At 35.8% G+C, this 19108-nt stretch overlaps 1 protein-coding gene across 1 annotated transcript; it reads left to right on the top strand.

The window, feature by feature from the left end:
- Window positions 1-5949: 5949 nt before the first annotated feature.
- On the top strand, window positions 5950-8487 carry RPL10L (ribosomal protein L10 like). Its single transcript, XM_045395124.2, has one exon. It carries the CDS (start codon window positions 6967-6969, stop codon window positions 7609-7611), a length of 645 nt encoding a protein of 214 aa, XP_045251059.1. The 5' UTR covers window positions 5950-6966; the 3' UTR covers window positions 7612-8487.
- Window positions 8488-19108: the final 10621 nt, after the last annotated feature.

Below are 19108 nucleotides of genomic sequence, written 5' to 3'. Positions count from 1 at the left end.
TATAAAATTTGCCCTCCGTTTTGTACTCCCACTTTCCTTCACACTTCTCCCTGAGAGTAGGCATCATTGAAGCTATCTTGGCAAGTTGGGGATCCTGCTAAAGGAAAAGTTATTAAAGAATGTATTTAGTTCACATTTAATAGGGTGTGTTTATGTGTTCTGTAGTCACACTGGTGAATAGATGAGGTATTGCTAGTGTGTCTGGTGTTGGAATTGCTTCTAAAAATAGTCTGACTACCCCTGTGCTGACTCATCTGGCACTCATCGACATTTTGATACAAAGATATACGCCCAAAGAGGTAAGTGTTTATTTAAATAATGCAAAGTGATAAAATACATTATTTTCACTGCAATTGAAAAGGACATTTTGGAGCATTTCACTTAAAACAACTGAAATATACAGACTTCTTATTTGGCAGTAATTTCAAATTTATTTATTAAAAAATTGAGAGAAAAATTGGAAAAAACTAATAGTATATAAAACAAATGCAAAACATATGAATAATATCAATAGAAAGTATTTAATAATAAAGTACCAAATTGTTGACAAAAAAATTTCAGATCATATCAATGTCTTTAAGCAAATATTTTAATTGCAGTTAATCAGCTCTAAGATTATTAATATTTTACAATCCAATTAATGAAGAATAATAAATTGTTTGAGCTCATTAGAGAAAGCCTGAAGTTTCTGGCTGACCTGACATGAATTACTGAAACCAATAAAGGCAGCATATAACTTGAAAGAAGGTATTAACAGTGGTGTACTGATACATGTTTAATAAGTGGCTCTCCAGGGAGAAAATAAGACTGGATTTGTAGTTTTTCCAATGCTGTAAATAGTCCCACCATCACCAATTCAACCTACCGATATTATGTGACTGAACTAAAAACTCGGGAAGAGATGCACACAATCAGTTCTTCTGAGAACAACTGGTATAAGTGATTTCCACCCCATCAAATGCTATATTACAAGGAGAATATCAACTGTAAACTAGTTTATGAAGATTTTCCATTAATATTTGAGAGTGGTCAGTACCCAGAGAAATGAAGTTTTTTGAAATACTATAGTTCGCATAAGAAAGATGTAAGATTTTCTCAATCTCACAATAATCCTAAATATACATATGATATAACATTGAGTTGTGAGGCCAAAAGAAACCTGTGTGTTATCAATACAAATTTAAAACAATTTACTAGAGGACATACTGAATTAAGCTTTCAATCTTTTCATAAATATATTAGAAAGTAATGGTCAAATGCAGCTAGCAAATACAAAGAAGAAAGAATATAAAGATGGATTAGGCAGTTAAAAAATTTTTAAAAGCTTGTGATGCAAATGATGTTTATTGGCTACTTATAATTTGCAATTTATTTTCTTTTGCATTCTAAACAAATATTTGCTTTGTCTCTAATTTTGTATTCATAATCTATTTCCTTTTTCTTTCTTTTTTGTTAATGAATGAATGAACAAAGTGAATGAATGAAAAGGCTGGACAGGTGTCTTAGTGAGTTTGGGCTGCCGTAACTAAGTACTATAGGCTGGTGGCTTATAAACAACAGAAATTTATTTCCCATAGTTCTGGAGGCTGGAAGTAGGAGATCAAAGTGGTATAGGTTCGGTTCTGGTGAGGATCCTCTTTCAGTTTGCAGACTGCCAACTTTACATTATATTTTCCTGTAGTAAAAAGAGGGCTATTCTCCGAGGTCTCTTTTTATAATGGTATTCACCTACTTATAAGAGTCTCACCTTTATAACCTAGTTATCTCCCAAAGCCCCACTTCCTAATACCATCACTTTGGGGATTAGAATTTCAACATATGAATTTTAGGAACACACAAACATTCAGTCTATAACAATAAGTGAAGCAAAACTTTTTAAAAAGCTTTCCAAAGTGCTTTATCAACTGGAATTAGTAGTTTCATAAATAAATAATCTATAATGTAATTACTAAAGTTGATTGCTAACTTTCAAAATTAAAAAAAAAATCTGTTTAATGGATAAAGGAGTCATCCATTAAAAGTACAAGATGAATTTAACCTGAAATAGAGTTGGCTGTTGTGATATGAATGATTAAATAATCTATATAGTTAGCTAAATATGTGCTTCATGCATTTCTGTAAACCTTGTAAACCACACAAACTACAGCTAAGTAAACTGGGCAAAGGAAGTAACAACACTGCTCTCATCAGTATGCCTTTTAAATGAATAGACAGGAATTTGGATCTAAAGCACAGGAAGGCTATGCATTCAATATGTGGGGGGCAAACTTCATACTCAGCACCCTAACCCCAGATCAGTGTTTCTCAAATTTGCAGACTGAACTAATCCCTTTTTAGAGAAAAGGGCTTTCAAAAACTGGTGTAGAGTCTTATGTTGATTCAAATTGTTTATTACATATCATATCTTTATTATAGCATTGCTTAAACGTTTATAATTATAAAACTACATTTCAATTACTTACCATATAAAACTAATTAATGGCTTATACATTTTGTACAAGTATGAAACCTAAACAAGTAAATTTAAAATGTATAAGGAAAAAAAAAATAACCAAATTTTAGCGAGCATATTTGTGTGCCTCCTCTCCCTGATTTAATCCTTTCCTACTTTTTTCCAGCTTTCTGGAACAACGTCAAAAGTCATTCATTTGGGGGAAACTCATTCTCCACAAGCAAACTACAAAGGTAAGTGTACATGTTCAGTTCCCATATCCAAAGTTAAAAAAGGTTCCCAAAGAAAGAAGAAGAAGAATGTAGAAAATACCAGTCAAAAGCAAAATGTATTAGGGCTCTGGGCTAAGGAGTTAAAATTATCTGACTATATTTCTGTTCAAAAAATGTGCATTTCTGCATGTTTTCTTGTCACTAGATAAGAGACCATTGTGAATCCAGTGCATGAGAGACAGGCAGCATGACCACTCATTAGCCATGACAATAGGCACAATCCACCATAACCATGGCTCTTTTATATTCATGATTCAATTCTAGGAATACTGTATACAGACAGTCAAATTGCTCACCTAGTCTCAAAAACATTGAGATTACAGCCCCCAGTGTGAAGTTACTAAGAAATGCAGATGAAAATGACTGTCATCAGTGGAGCCTTCACACTTCATTGAGAGTCCAAGTGGAACATGATCTATGAATCTCAGTATATTGTAAAGCACCCAGTGATGGTCCTCCATACAATGACTGAATGATCAACAATGCAGATGCTTCCTGTAGCAGGAGAGGGCATCCACGGTGTGTGCCACTCAGTTCATCAGACTCCAGTGCATGTTCCCCTTTGAGAACAAAGTCAGGTTTAGCCCATTGTGAAACATTTGAAAGATGATATCAAAAAAGAAAAGTAAATGCTATGTTGAACTAATAAACAGAACTGTTCTTTTCCAGCCTTTGCATGAAGACAGAGGATATCTGGAATTTGATTGTATTTCTCACACTGTCTAGCGCTAATTACAAGTAAGTAATCAATGAGGAAAGTACTTACAATCAATAAGTAAAGAACAGTGCAGGCCTTTCACATAAGGGTTGTGGAACCGGAGGGAGAAACCACAGAGGGAAACTATTTCACAGCCAAAGCTGAATCAAGTTTAAACATTCATGCCTGTCTGCTTTCTAAGGGCTCCTAAAAAAGACTTCTCCCTGATCATTCCAAAAATTATTATTACAGGATATGCATTATTAGCATTAGCAAAGACAAGTTTGTCTTTTCTGTCTTGTGTATACACACCAAATGGCAGCATGCTGGAGCTGGCTAACACTGGCTTACAGAAGCTGATAGTGCACGTCTCTACCCATCTTTGTGTTCAGTAAATCACACTGATGTTTGAAACTGATGACAGAAAAAGTATTTCTACCAAATAAATCATCAAACACTACAAATCAGGGATTTCTCCTCAAAATCCTGACCTCCACCATGAGCAGGTTGTTAAATGTTTATTAACACCGCACCGCACCTCTGTAGTGTGTGTATTCATTGTGCTACTGATCACACAATGTGCCAAAAACAGGGTACAAAACTGTGAACCAGATAGAGATACTTCTGTCCTCATATATCTTAATGGTTTTAAAAAGTTGTTCTGCTTCATTCCTACCTTATCCTGTATCTCTACTTGTGAATGTTCTACCCATTCTTTAAGCCATCTCTATTTTACATGATATTAATGTCTCCCATAGCTATATATCTCATAGCAGACAAGTTTTATATATTTGTTGCAAGGTTTGCTTAGCATGATGTACACTGTGGATGGCAAGAGTAGAGAGGTAGGGAAACACTCAAAATGTTGGAATTGATTGAGAGGAATGCTTGTAATATTTCAATAGAATGGTGATGCTTCATGCATTTTTCCACAGGCTCTCCTCTTATATCTGCAGGGCTAGGGAAAGGAGTATAAATAGAAGATCCCAGTGTGGCCCTCCCTTTCCTCCCTCCTAATCTGCAACTGTGAAAGGCCTCATGCATGAATGGAGTAGGGTGGCCAACCCTCCCACTTCCTGTGGTATTAAGGGGTGTTGCAGGACCCAGGACTTGAATGTTAAAACTGGTACAGACCCGCACAAACCAGGATTGCTCAAGCTTTGGATTAAAGAAAGAAACTTATGTAGACAGGCCCTGACAGCAACACAGCATCTGCTGGTCAGAGAATTCTAGGGTTTTGGCAACATTAGACAGGTGGGAGATCAGACAAGTGGAAGTGAGTGTGTCGTGGCACATAAACTCCAGGTGTCTTCCTTTTGCCTCACAAACACCTCCCCCTGAGGCGCTATCATAGATTCAGGGCATTTAGTAGTATAAAAAAGATACTAACTTGTATATAAAGTCAAATATTTTAAAGTATGTTCAAGTTATTATGTGTTTTCTGCAGTATTGCAGTCTTCCTTTCCGATCTCCTTGCATACATTTTTTGGGCTTGTTTCAGTCTATTTACCATACCATAACCAGAGTGATAAAACCTATCCAAAGCTCTTTAATGACCTCGCATTAAAGATCAGGATCCCTAACTTGGTAAAATGGGCCCTGTATGATAGCATGACCCCTTTCTCTCTCTTTCATACGCGCGCGCGCGCGCACACACACACACACACACACACACACACACACACACACACACACACACTGGGGCTCATGTTATGTGACTCACCCTCTCACTCACAGTCACATTGGCCTAACTTTAAGTTCTTTAAAATGTTCCGTATTTCTGCCTGCTTCAGGTCTAGCATACATCAGACCCCATATGCCATGGTCACAACATGAAATGTCTTTCTGGATAAAGATTTTCCTGTCCATTCCTCAGTCTAGATCAACGTCTCATCCCCAGCCTCACCCCACGGTCTCAGGGCTTACTTTGCTTTTCCTTTTTGGCACATTTTACACTTGGTAATATGATGATATATGAGAGGTATCTAAATCCTCTCCAAGGCTTGTAAGCTTGGGGACAGCAACATAGTATTAGCTACTTTATCTCAATATTCAGGCATATAGTAAACAGGAACTAGTTGAGAAAAAGGGGAAAGTAAAAGGAAGGAAGAAAAGGGAAGTGACCAAGCTTTCTTAAAGGCGAGAAAGTTTTCTACATTGGGAGTTTTAATTGTCTTATCCTTAGTATTTTGTAAAAATCCACTCACTTTAAAGGCAGGAGTTATTTTTCTCCCTTAAAAGAAAAAGCATTGACAGAATATATTCACATTAGAGGGATTTTGTTACATGATGTAATGGATTTGCGAAACAACATTAAAAAAAAAAACAAAAAACAAAGCTAGAAAAATGCAAGTAGGGTTTGTAAACTATTAATTTCTTTTCCTCTCTCTTCTCCTTTCCTACACTCAGATCCTTGTCATAATAGTTTTACAAACTCTGAGAAGAAAAAAAAAAAGATTAAATTTACTCTCAAGAAAGGGCAAAAGATTACTAAAGCACAAACTGTTACTCTTTTATATAGTTTCAGCAGCTTTAACATTTGAAAATGCAAATAGCCTTAAGTTTAAAAAAAAAATCTAGTTGGCATTTCAATTTTGTATGTATCATTTTGATAATAAAAATCATTTCTTTAGGCCAAACAAAGAAAAAACAAAGTTTCATGTTTATAAAACAACTGCCAAGCTACAGATTCAACACATATCTTCTCTTTATCCCTCTCTCTACTCTTCCTCTCATCTCTTCCTGAGTCTCATCAAAGCACTCATGCCAAGAAACCACTTTATCCAGGGAAGGTGGCCACATACTCCAAGAAACAGCAATTGATCTACAAATGCTGACAGTGAGATACAAGCTCTGGAGAATGAACTGGTCAAACTGGAAACAGTATGTTGAATAACTGGAAGGATTTTTCTTCTCGAATTCTAGGATTTTTTTTTTTCTTTTTCTTTAGACAGGGTCTCACTCTGTCACCCAGGCTGGAGTGCAGTGGTGCGATCTCAGCTCACTGCAACTTCTGCCTCCAGGGCCCAGGCGATCCTCCCACCTCAGCCTCCTGAGTAGCTGGGACTACAAGCACTTGCCACCATGTCCAGCTATTTTTTTTTTTTTTTTTTTGGTAGAGACGGAGTTTCACTATATTGCCCAGGGTGGTCGTGAACTGAGCTCAAGCCATCCTCCTGCCTGGAAATAACCTCTTTTATACTTAAGGCAAAGCTGAAAGCAAGAGCTCCTAGCCCAAGATGGCCAGCAGGAAGGAAGCTGCCGCTGCGTCGTTGAGGCGAGGCCCAATTCCTTGCCTGGCCGCCAGGGAGAGTAGACTCCACAGCTGCCTCTCTGCTCACCTCAATAGGCCAAGTCGCGCGGGCGCGGAGGTTCCAGGCGTCGCTGCGTCTCTAGTTGGGACGTCGCGAAAGAGAGTCGTCACATCTTCCTCAGGACTCTACGGTTCCAGCGCGGGACGACGGGCAACGTATATAAGATGCGCGCAGGCGCAGTTCAGGGAGCACACTTTCACTTCGACGCAGTGAAGACGTTCCTGTGTTGCCATGGGCCGCCGTCCAGCTCGTTGTTACCGGTATTGTAAGAACAAGCCGTACCCAAAATCTCGTTTCTGCAGAGGGGTTCCTGATGCCAAGATCCGCATCTTTGACCTGGGTCGAAAGAAGGCAAAAGTGGATGAATTCCCACTCTGTGGCCACATGGTGTCTGATGAATATGAGCAGCTGTCTTCTGAAGCCCTGGAGGCCGCCCGTATTTGCGCCAACAAGTACATGGTGAAAAGTTGTGGCAGAGATGGCTTTCACATGCGAGTGCGGCTCCATCCCTTCCATGTCATCCGCATCAACAAGATGTTGTCCTGTGCTGGGGCTGACAGGCTCCAGACAGGTATGCGAGGTGCCTTTGGAAAACCCCAGGGTACTGTGGCCCGCGTCCACATTGGTCAAGTCATCATGTCCATCCGCACCAAGCTTCAGAACAAGGAGCATGTGATTGAAGCCTTGCGCAGGGCTAAGTTCAAGTTCCCTGGACGCCAGAAGATTCATATCTCCAAGAAGTGGGGCTTCACGAAGTTTAATGCTGACGAATTCGAAGACATGGTGGCCAAGAAGCGCCTCATCCCTGACGGTTGTGGAGTCAAGTACGTTCCCAGTCATGGCCCTTTGGACAAGTGGCGGGTTCTGCACTCATGAAGGCTTTGGCAGCACTGTCTCCTTGGGCCATGCCGGTCTGACTTATGCTTACTAATAAATTCTGTTTACTGACATAAATAACTACTTTTTAAATTTTAATATTTTTTAACTATCCAGTGTTTTAGAATATAGACTGCTAGATAATTTTTTTTTCAATTTATGCCATTTTAATGGCAAATGTTACCTTCCTTCAGTAAAACTATACAATTTATAGAGAAAGCTATTACTGTTTTAATCAAACACTTTAGGAGAGTATAGAGCAATATGTTGAAAGTTTTGTTTGTAGTAAAGTCATAAGTTATGCAGCTGTCATTTCTTGAATAAAAAATAGATTTGAGTGAAAAAATTTATTGTTTATAGAATACAAACTAAACAGTAGCGATGAAAATAATAGTAGGCATTCGTGATATTTCAACCGCATCCCCTGTGGAAGTAATTTATTTCTAAACTTGGTTGCCTTATGTTTTCCTATAAATTTCTGTACATTGTTTTTAGAATTACCTTACACCTCTGATTATCAGCCTTAGGACAATTGAGTATCACTGAAACACGCTTTTCCAGATGAACTTTACATTGTTTCACAGTCAAGAGATAACAGTCTAATCTTTTTTTCATCATAGAAAAGTCATAGGTGACAACAGAGTTCATATTGCTTGTATCTGGGCTCCAGTAGAACCAAAAGAAGAGAGAAAATGACACTAAATCAGCTATCTGTACTCTAAAAGGACCCTAGAGAGAGTTTGCAATTGTAGGTGCTTGTCCTGTATTACAGTTACATTGATCACACAAGTGCTTTTTGTTTTATTTTTGAAACTACGTAAGCTAAAATTCCTGAGTTTGTACTGCATTAAAAAAATTCCTGTTCTTTACAATTGACTTAGCCTTTTCAATCTCAATCCTGCTAACAGTGCCTTCGGTGTTTTTATACTAATGGTTCTTTTTCAAAGTCAACACGTTTAATGAAAACAACAAAAGAAATACTAAATAGTATAGAAACACTACTATTTAATTTTCTTTTATTTAAAAAATTGCTTTGTCAGTCTTAACATGTTGTATCTGGCTGGATATTTCTTTCAGGCCCTTGCTATATTTCCTATTTGTATATATTTAAGCTATGTTCCTATTTTAAGACTTTTTTATGTTTGCATTTTGCCACACTTTCAAAAACGAAAATTCAACCTCAGTAATAATAATCAAAAGGGAAAGGCAATACAAAACACGATAAAATAAGCAACCCCTTAGCTTCTAGTACAACCATGGCCCAGCTTTGAAAATGTTTTCCATCTTCATTATTTCCCTTTCTCTTTGGTCTTAAACCTCTCAAAACATGTTGACCTTCAAACTTGGAACTCTGCACTCACTAAATATACAGGGAGAGAGGTAAGTATAGGCTCATGAACTTCTTTGTCCTAAGGGATTGGTAACAGTAATTTTTCATGCATATAGATATGGGAGTAAAGAGAAAATGAAAGATTAAAAATTAATACTTTAAAACCTGGCAGGTAGCTGTCAATTTTTTATTTGAATTTTTCCACAGTTTCACATTATAAGGATTATATATAAATTCTTTTTTAAAATGTCGACATGCAAGCACTTTTACTTGTTTTTGTTAAAAATCCTTCCTACTAATTTTCCCCAAGCCATAATTTTGTTTTTTCAGCATTTTCTTATTTTAGGGTCATTCTAATTATTATTTTTAAAAATGGTAGGGCAACTGGGCTGAAGGGTAGTTTCATTATAATTTTGCAGAGTTCGTTATTTTAAAATTTCTGTTCAAAATGGAAAATTGCATTTGGGAACATATTTATGTCCATTTACTGCTGCAATAAAATGAACTGTTTGCTCATTTGAAATAAAAAAATACAAGCGAGTTAATGAAATTCAAGCAAATACTGCCCAATGAAACTTTTTGATTTAATTGATTAAATATATAGGTTTTAATGGAAAATACTGACTGAATAAGAAGATGAAGAAAACTTCAGTAGGACTATGTACTGTATCAATTTAGTTTTGAAAAGCGTATTTCATAAATGATTGTTATATAATCCATCATTTCTACTCCCTCAAAATATACAACTGTATTAAGCATATTTAGCTTGAAAAATCTTTAATTTTTATAAAAATATACATTAGCTCTTCTGTGAATTGGCTGTCACTAACATTGGCAAGCATTTTACTTCTGCTTTAGCAGCCTTGTACTGCCTACCCTTACATAATTTAAGTAGAGCTTTCTGGTTCTCAGAATGTTACTACTGACCTAAGGATTGAGCTAAGACATCATTTCACCTCATTCATCTTCCTGGCTTTATATTAATGCCCTTTTGTTTTTGCTTTTGTTTGTATTTCAGTGTAATGACTTCATTTTCATAAAAATACCTATATATTCTTTTTTAACAGCAAATTAGGTGAAAAATAGTAAAGTCAAAATAAATTATACTTGCAATAATAATTCAAAATGAGGTTATTGTCACTAAACAATCTATAAGAAGAAAAGCTGGTGTCAGGATGATTGGATTTGAATCTCAGCCTTTTTACTTTCTTGGGCAAATTACTAAGTTTAGCCATTCTTAGTCATTTTGCCTTCTATAAAATGAGATGAAGACACTTTAGTTATAGGGTTGATTTTGGGATTAAATGAGATAATGCATTGAGAAATTGATTTTTATTATCATTATGATTATTTATTTTTTTGAGACAGGGTCACCCAGGCTAGAGTGCAGTGGCATGATCATGGCTCACTGTAGCCCTGACCTTCCCAGGCTTTGGTGATCCTCCCATCTCAGCATCCCAAGTTGTTGGACCTGCAGGCATGCACCACCATGCTCAGCTAATGTTTTTGTATTTTTTGTAGAAGTGGGATTTTTTCATGATGCCCAGGTTGGTCTCAAACTCCTGGGCTCAAGCAATCTGCCCACCTCTGCCTCCCAAAGTGCTAAGATTATAGGCATGAGCCACTGTACCTGGTGGAGAAATGGAACACTATTGTGCTTTGCACATATTAATTATACAAAATTGATATTCAGTTAATATTGATGTTATTACATTTGCTCTTGCTTCACCCCTCAGCTACTAATTTTTGGTGCTTGTATTACTATTTTTTCTTGATTTATAACCTTAATATTCTGTCTTGCAATCATTGCTTCCAGTTATATACTCTTAGTTCTGGATTTAAATGGATTCAATATTCTGTTTCAAGTTTTTTTTTTTTTAATCTTTAGTTCTGTAATTCCCAGTTTCATGTCATTGTGTTTTGTCATCTCTTTGTGAAATTCTTCTGAAAAAATGTATGCTTTACTGATTATCCTCTACATATGACTCACTTATGGGGATTAGCTTACTCTTCTGTCCCCCAACTGGATTTCTTATCTACTTTAGCCACTTGTTAAATTCAATATTATTTTTCTTTTTTTTTCATTTTTATTTTCCAAAGAATGATTATATGGCTATTATGTCATTATTTTTATACGGCTTGTATGTCATGCAGAGTATTCTGCTCATTCTATTTAATCAGAAAGGTTGTGGGTGCATTTCTGTTGTCACTGTTTCACAAAACTTTTGACATTTTTTTGTTCATCTAGACTTCTCATTGGGTGTTTCTTTCCATGGCCTTGGGATGAGAGGATGGGGAAAAGAGAGAACTTGAAGGTTTAAGTATACCCTTTGATGCTGGCTAGATTCCACTTCTTCTGAGATCCATTAAATATCCTACACCAAAGCACACTCCAGTCAGCCAGGTACACAGTCCACTCTCCAGCTGTGACATATTCACATTTGGCCTGCTATTATTCGGTGCACAACCCTGGAAAATGTCAAACCCAATTGCTGTGCATCTTTGGTGTTGGTGTGACCTCCACTTGTCAATGAATTTTTCTACAGTTTTTGCTTGTGTAAGTCTATGTTAAGTACATTTCTCTACATATTAATGCATCATTGAAACATATTTTTTTAAATTCGTTTCTTTTCAGAAATTTTATATTTTAAGAGGTTGGACAGTTCTGAAAAGGTTCATGCTATAAATGATTGTTATGTAACTCATGATTTCCTCCAATCCCTCAAAATATGGAATTACACTAAATGTATTCAGCCAGAAATCTTTAATTTAAGAAAGCAAAATCTGGTTCTGACTTACCACATGAAAATACTGCCTTCATTTTTATATATCCTTCCAAATTTATGACATACATAACTATTTCCTTGTCTGCCTTTGGCTATATTTATTTTATCACATTTTATTCATTTCATTAGGTATTGGGGAAAGAAATCATCTGATCATGTTTTTCCTCAGGTTATTACCCAGAATAGTTTTTAATGTTGGACTAAAGAATGATCTACCTTTGGAGACTTTAATATTTCAGAAAACTCATGTAAAAACTCTACATTTCCACATTTGTAACAACTTCCAGTTATTTTTTATTGTTGTGGCTCTCAAATAATTATATCTAAAATACTTTGAGTATCAAAATGATAAACTTTAAATATCAATTCCAAAAAGATCAACTTTGTGTTTGTGTCCATACAGAATCTTAACAACTCTCAATATGTTATAAATAATAAGCTAATTAATTAGTTTTATATGTGTATATAAATAGACAAGAGTTACTGATTAAGATATATTTTTGTGCTTCACATATTTAAAGAACAGGACCATATGTACAGTAAAAAATGTATTTTGAGGACCATATTATTAGACACTTCAAGGGTCCTATTCATGAAATTTCCTTTTGTACTAAGTTGACTGGTCACTGATAAATAGAAATATATGAGGTTGAGGAAGAGGACAGAATGTTTTGGGCAAATGGAGTCTTCTCAAAGGTGTAACTGTCCCATCTGCTCTCAGAGAGGAAGAGGACATTGCAATGACAGGAAATGGTGTTTTATTTTGCCCAAATGTTACATCACTAAACTGAGACTTCATGGTGATGGTAAAGACAGAAGAGATGGTGGAACTGATAATAGAGATTGTCAGGAAACAGCCCTTATATTCAGTCTCTGACATAATAAGGATAAGACTTACATTTCCTGTTAGTGTGGGGCCATTATAGTGTTTTAAATATAAGCAACATTGTATGTTCTGTGCCCTATACTTCAAAAGCATTGTTTATTGGGAGGGGGCAATATGGCAGCAAGAGGCTGTATGGGGGACTTTCTCTATGGTTGCAGCTGCAGGCAGCAAGAAAAGAGCCACTGTGCCTTAGCCAGATTTCCTTTGAGGGAATTGGATAGGGAGAGAAACTCCAGTATCCTCTAAAAAACTGACAAATAGACCCTATAAAAGACTCGGCACTTGGCCATGAAATATATGAAGAACCAAAGGCATGTGTCTTTACAGTAGAATGATTTATAATCCTTTGGGTATATACTCAGTAATGGGATTGCTGGATTAAATGGTATTTCTGGTTCTAGATCCTTGAGGACTCACCACACTGTCTTTCACAATGGTTGAACTAATTTACACTCCCATCAGCAGTGTGAAAGCATTCCTATTTCTCCACATCCTCTTCAGCATCTGTTGTTTCCTGACTTTTTAATGATCACCAGCATTTGGCCACTAAATATATGGAGAAACAAGAGTAGTATAAAGAAAACCACCAACAGCTGAAAGGGAACCTGTCTCTCATGACTTGAAGTCATTTAACAAAGAGAATATTGTCTATGTTTACATTCTGTTATCAATAATCTAAACCAAGGGATGGGGGAGAAAAAGAGGAATAAGAGAGCATATAATTTCCTTTTTCCTGATCTAAGTAGCTGAAACTGCTAGTCTAGGTTACACTAATGGAACAGGTGAGAGATTTAAAAAGGATAAATAACAATTTTCATAATTGGCAGTGATTGAAAAGTTTTGGAAAGAACCTCAGATATCATTAAGGAAATGCCTTAAATATAAGCAAACTTTAAATTATCATCACTGAAACCTATGTTCATGTGGCTGTAGTCAAATTTTATCTCTCAGCTACTTACCTACCTGTATCTTGTGTAAGTCTGCCTACCTATAGATCTCCCAAATTTCCCATAAAAAATGCCTATCAGTCTTATCTTCCATCTACTTAATAGGAATTTGATTTATACGTACAATGGACTGCCTCAATTTATGCCAATACTCTGCAATTGCAAGCCGTCCATTTTTGAAACAAAATGCCAAAAATGACATTAATAAAAATGCCATTTTCACAGTTATATATATACATTTTTCAAATGATAATTTTAAGTTGTCAAAATATAACAGTCTACAAGGTCAAAACCACCTTATCTAAAAGCAAGGCTGAGATTTTATGAAGTTTTATTCATAAGTACAGTTCATGACATATTTGTAGCAAATGCCATTAGGATTTATTGACAGAACTAGTGAATTTGAAGTCCATGGACCCCTGAACTTGAGAAAATATTTTATTACATAACTGATTTGAAAAAGCCTATGTCTTAAGATCCAGTAATAACACTATAGATATCTATTGTCGAAAAGCTCTGTTATATGAACCAGAAGATATATGCAAAGGGCCTTCATAGCATTGTTCATAGTAGCAAACACTTTTTATCCTTAATTTACATAAAGAAGACAATGAATATATCTATTGTGGTATATTAGCTATGGGAGCTACTATGCTCACTGAGAATCAGTGAATGACATCTACAGCTAAAACATGGATAATTCTCAGAAGATATTGAATGAAAAAAAGAAAATAAGACTCTAAATAATAGTATGTCATTTTTTTAAAGCTCAAAATGCAACAAAACCAGAGGTAATACTGTGTTATGTGTAAATAAATATATGATAGATCTAGTTTTTAAAGGTAATGCTAACTGAAAATTTAGGATAGTAGTTGCATGGGTGGGGCATAACATGGCAGGGGAGGAACAGGGATAATCTATGGAGGGTACTTTATAATAATATTTTATCTTTTAAAGCAAGTCCTTCCAGGTCATTATTCATCAGTATGTCTGGGCTATTCTTGGAATTTTTCCCTTCCAATGATTCTAAATTTGAAAATCAGCTTGTGGGATTACCATAGTCAGTTGCCTTGAAAAACTTATTAAAGTAAATTTATAAAGTTAAAAATATATTACTTTATATTTTATAATTGATAATTTTATTTTGGAGGTCTTGGGAGATGTAAGTTTATTATTTGTTGTTTATACTTTTATTCCTATTTCATAGTAGTTTGTTTTGTTTTGTTTTTGTGGGCCTATACTATGCTTAACTTATCCTCTTGTACACCAAGATCTGTATTGGGTACTTTTTGCTCGTGTTTCTTTCCTCTTTCTTTAATTCACACACTTTTGCCACCAGAGAAAATTTGTAGTTGATTCTGCCTGTTCCCTAGGATGCTACCATCCTGAAACCAATTTCTCTTGTCATGAGAGATAAAAAAATGTGTGGTTCCCAGGTTGAGCTTTCTGACTTTGCTGTGCCCTCAGGTTTTGTATTTGTGTGTCCCTGATAAATCCACCACCTTACGTATACTAACAATTCACAGCTCTCTGCTCCAGTTCCCATTTGTTTGTTTGCTTCTGGCTTAAGTCTTTGAAGATTTATTTATTTTCTAGTGAACCTAGAAATGTATTAAAAGGTAAGACCGTAGGCAAAATCTAGTTATATCTAGATGGGTGGATCACTTACAGTACATAGTCTTCCATACTGCTAAGTGGAAGTTTTGTGATATATTTTAATTTCATCTCTGTTTCTTGAAAAATACCGTGATATCTATACCCTGGAATCATATTAATGTACACAGATTCATACATAGTATAGTCTTTATAATTTTATTGCCTACTGCAAAAATTTAGATCCAAAATACTTTGTACAAAGTGGTGGATTTTTATTGCCTTATCTTACTTATGTAAGGAAATATGTTTTTCAAAATTCTCTTCTCCGTAGGGTGCTTAATCACTATAGAAATTGACATGAAATTTGGAAGGCAGAAATGAAGCAACAATTATAAAATTGGTGCAGGGCCCCAGGCATCATTATGATTCAGAAATGTTGTGTTTGATTTGTTGGTTCACTTAATTGAAGGATGCCAGCTATGTCAGTTCCTCCAGCCCTTGCTACATCGTGCCCTTCACCTCTCTGAAACCCAGGCCAGCCATAAGTGCGTCTTTGTGCCGAGTGGCACAGACTTCTATTCACAGACATTGTTGGAGTTAGAGGCACTGACCTGGATTTTAGATTGTCTTCATGGGTTTCAATTTATCCTTGTGAGTTCCATTTGTCCTGTGAGATACTGAGATACTGTTTGTCTATACTTACCTTTACTTTGCTTTTTTTTTCCCTCCAAATTGTCTGCCTTACTTGCTTGTAGCAATTTTGTGCTCACCACCAGAAAAGAGGCAATCAGATTCAGGAAATTTCATTGTCCCTGCTTGGTGACTGTGTTAGTCTGTTCTCACACTGCTCTAACGAAATACCTGAGATTGGGTAATTTATGATGAAAAGAGGTTTAATTGACTCACAGTTCTGCAGCCTGTACAGGAAGCATAGCAACAACTGCTAGTGGGGAAGCCTCAGGAAACTCACGATCATGGTGGAAGGCGAAATGGGAGCAGGTGTCTTTCATCGCAGGAACAGAACCAAGAGGGGGCGGGGGAGAAGATACCACATATTTTAAAACAACCAGATCTCATGAGTACTCATGCACTATGGCAACACAGTATGAAGGGGAAAATCTGCCCCCATGATCTAATTACCTCCTCCCAAGCCCCACTTCCAACATTGGGGATCAATGTGAAATTTGGGCAAGGACACAGATACAAACTATATTAGTGACTTAGGTGACTTTTATCTGATCACACTGTCTCCTTCAGGACTGTTATTTTCCCAGCCTTTCTCACTATCATGCAAAGTCTAACACCTATAATAAATCTCTTATTCTATATTACGCTTAAATCTTCTTCCTTGAGCAAACTAACTGCTATGGCCGTTACGATCATTAAAATCAGGAAAAGATCAAAACTTGGTTCGATGTAGCTATTGAAAAGAGCAAATATATTGGAATATACAGACTTCTGTTTAGATCCTCATTCTGCCCACTACTTCTCCTTTCATCTTGAGCAGTTTATTGAACCTTTCAGGGCCTTAGCTTCATAAACTTCCCATCTGTAAAATAGAGTGGTATTTATGAGAATATGCACTTAGCACAGCTTCTGGGACATAGTACACTCTGAATAATGTTGCCTATTATTATTGTCCTTTCTTATTAAATATTAGAACTTAAAGGAATTCACTATGTATTAGTTAAACTAGTTTATATCATTACTCTGGTTATGAAATTAAAGTGGCACCCATTTTGATTGCAGAATCTCCAAATCCCTTGATGTTATCTTTAAAATTCATGTTTAAAGTGTACATTGTATTTATTTTTTTTCTCAGTAAATCTGATAGTGATGTAGTATTTGAATATAAGTGTGAAAGGTATGTAATAGCCATCATATCCAGTATTGCCTGGCATATTCATTCTGATTCTGTACTGAAGACACAAAAAATTTATGTGGAATAACTATTGTAGCTTAGGCAATTCTGCCATATTTTAACTTTTTTGTTGTTATACTTTGTTCTGGGATACATATGCAGAATGTCCAGGTTTGTTACATAGGTATACACGTGCCACGGTGGTTTGCTGCACCCATCAACCACATTAAGCATTTCTCCTAATGCTATCCCTCCCCTAGTGCCCCACCCCCTGACAGACCCCAGTGTGTGATGCTCCCCTCCCTGTGTCCATCTGTTCTCATTGGTCAGCTCCCTTTTATGAGTGAGAACATGTGGTGTTTGGTTTTCTGTTCCTGCATTAGTTTGCTGAGAATGATGGTTTCCAGCTACATCCATGTCCCTGCAAAGGTCATGAACTCATCCTTTTTTATAGCTGCATAGTATTCCATAGTGTATATGTGCCACATTTTCTGTACCCAGTCTAACATTGATGGGCATTTGGGTTGGTTCCAAGTCTTTGCTATTGTGAATATTGCTGCAATAAACATGTGTGCATGTGTCTTTATAGTAAAATGATTTATAATCCTTTGGGTCTATACTCAGTAATGGGATTGCTGGGTCAATGGTATTTCTGGTTCTAGATCCTTGAGGAATCACCACACTGTCTTCCACAATGGTTGAACTAATTTACACTCCCACCAACAGCGTGAATGCATTCCTATTTCTCCACATCCTCTTCAGCATCTGTCATTTCCTGACTTTTTAATGATTGTCATTCTAACTGGTGTGAGATGGTATCTTATTTAAAGTATATGTTAATATATTTTAAGGCATTTAATCATAATTTTAATTCCACAAGTGATGATGTGTGTGTTATGAAAAATAATATTATAAAGTAATTATTTTTATAGCAGTATAAAAATACCAAGATAATTCATTATTTCCAACTTACAAGCTATAGCAGGATATTGATATATATTATATTAGATTGAATGAACCATGAAAAGCTATGATTAAGTTGGAGAAAGCATTTCAATTTGTCTTCATGTATTTTAAGAGGTTTATAAAATGAAAGAATGGGCTGTATAAACACAGTGATTTAAAAAACACTGAACTGCAACTGTAAGATCATAAGGAATGTGACCTAGGCATTGTGTTTAATTTGGACTTAACCCTACCAATGCATCAAATTCTCACATAATTGCAAAGTCTTCATGCTAGATTCTGATTTGTAAGATTTTTTTCTCTCTCTCCCTCACCCCACTCACACATACACACACACATACATACACATATGTGTGTATACGTATTTTACATACACATATATTTGAGATGGTCAGTAACTCAGTAGTCTAGCAAATTTGGAAGTTTCATATTCAATCCAGTCTAATCACAGGCTAATCAACTAAGGGTAAAAGAAAGGAAAAATCACTCTGGAATGAAACATTTTAAATATCAACTATTTGTCCAAAAATATATTATATTTAAATAAGCATAATATTTTGAACTTTGAGAATAATAATTACTATACTGATCAGATGTTAATATATAAGAAGGAATTAGAAATTATGTGTAGAATTCCTAGTTAAGCTTGCTCTTTGCAAATTACAATAATGCTCCTAAATGCTCTTAAAACAAAAGGTAGTCTGAGTAATGTAATAAGGCTCATTATTACCAACCTCAAATTAATCCATTATTCATGTAAATATGGAGTAGCTGTGTGAAAGGTAAATAGTATTCTTTCTTAATACAGATGTACTTTTAGATAAAATATATTCAATTTATTAGGTTAATCTGAATATTAAATACTTTTATTGGGATGTGGCAGACTGAGACAGAACTGAACCTAGAAATGGAACCCCTGGAATGAAGTTCCAATTTCATCTGAAAGGTAGAACATTCTAACAAAAATGTGGACACAGGTAACAATTGGCAAAACTGTCATTACAATTGGTGCAATTTCAAGAAGTCTTAGGCATCTTTACAAGCTGGTATGGAAATGTTATGGAAATTCCAGTCCCAACAAGGTTGGTAATATCAGTGCAAGAAAAAAATCTCAATAACTATTAG

The sequence above is a fragment of the Macaca fascicularis genome, chromosome 7, assembly GCF_037993035.2.
Source record: "Macaca fascicularis isolate 582-1 chromosome 7, T2T-MFA8v1.1".
NCBI classification, from domain to species: Eukaryota; Metazoa; Chordata; class Mammalia; order Primates; family Cercopithecidae; genus Macaca; species Macaca fascicularis.
The sequence above is the reverse complement of the archived record's forward strand: the minus strand, read 5'-3'. Positions and strand labels throughout refer to the sequence as shown.

Bases quoted from the DNA above. Each gene is read 5' to 3' on its own strand.
- RPL10L (XM_045395124.2), top strand. From the start codon at position 6,967: ATGGGCCGCCGTCCAGCTCGTTGTTACCGGTATTGTAAGAACAAGCCG.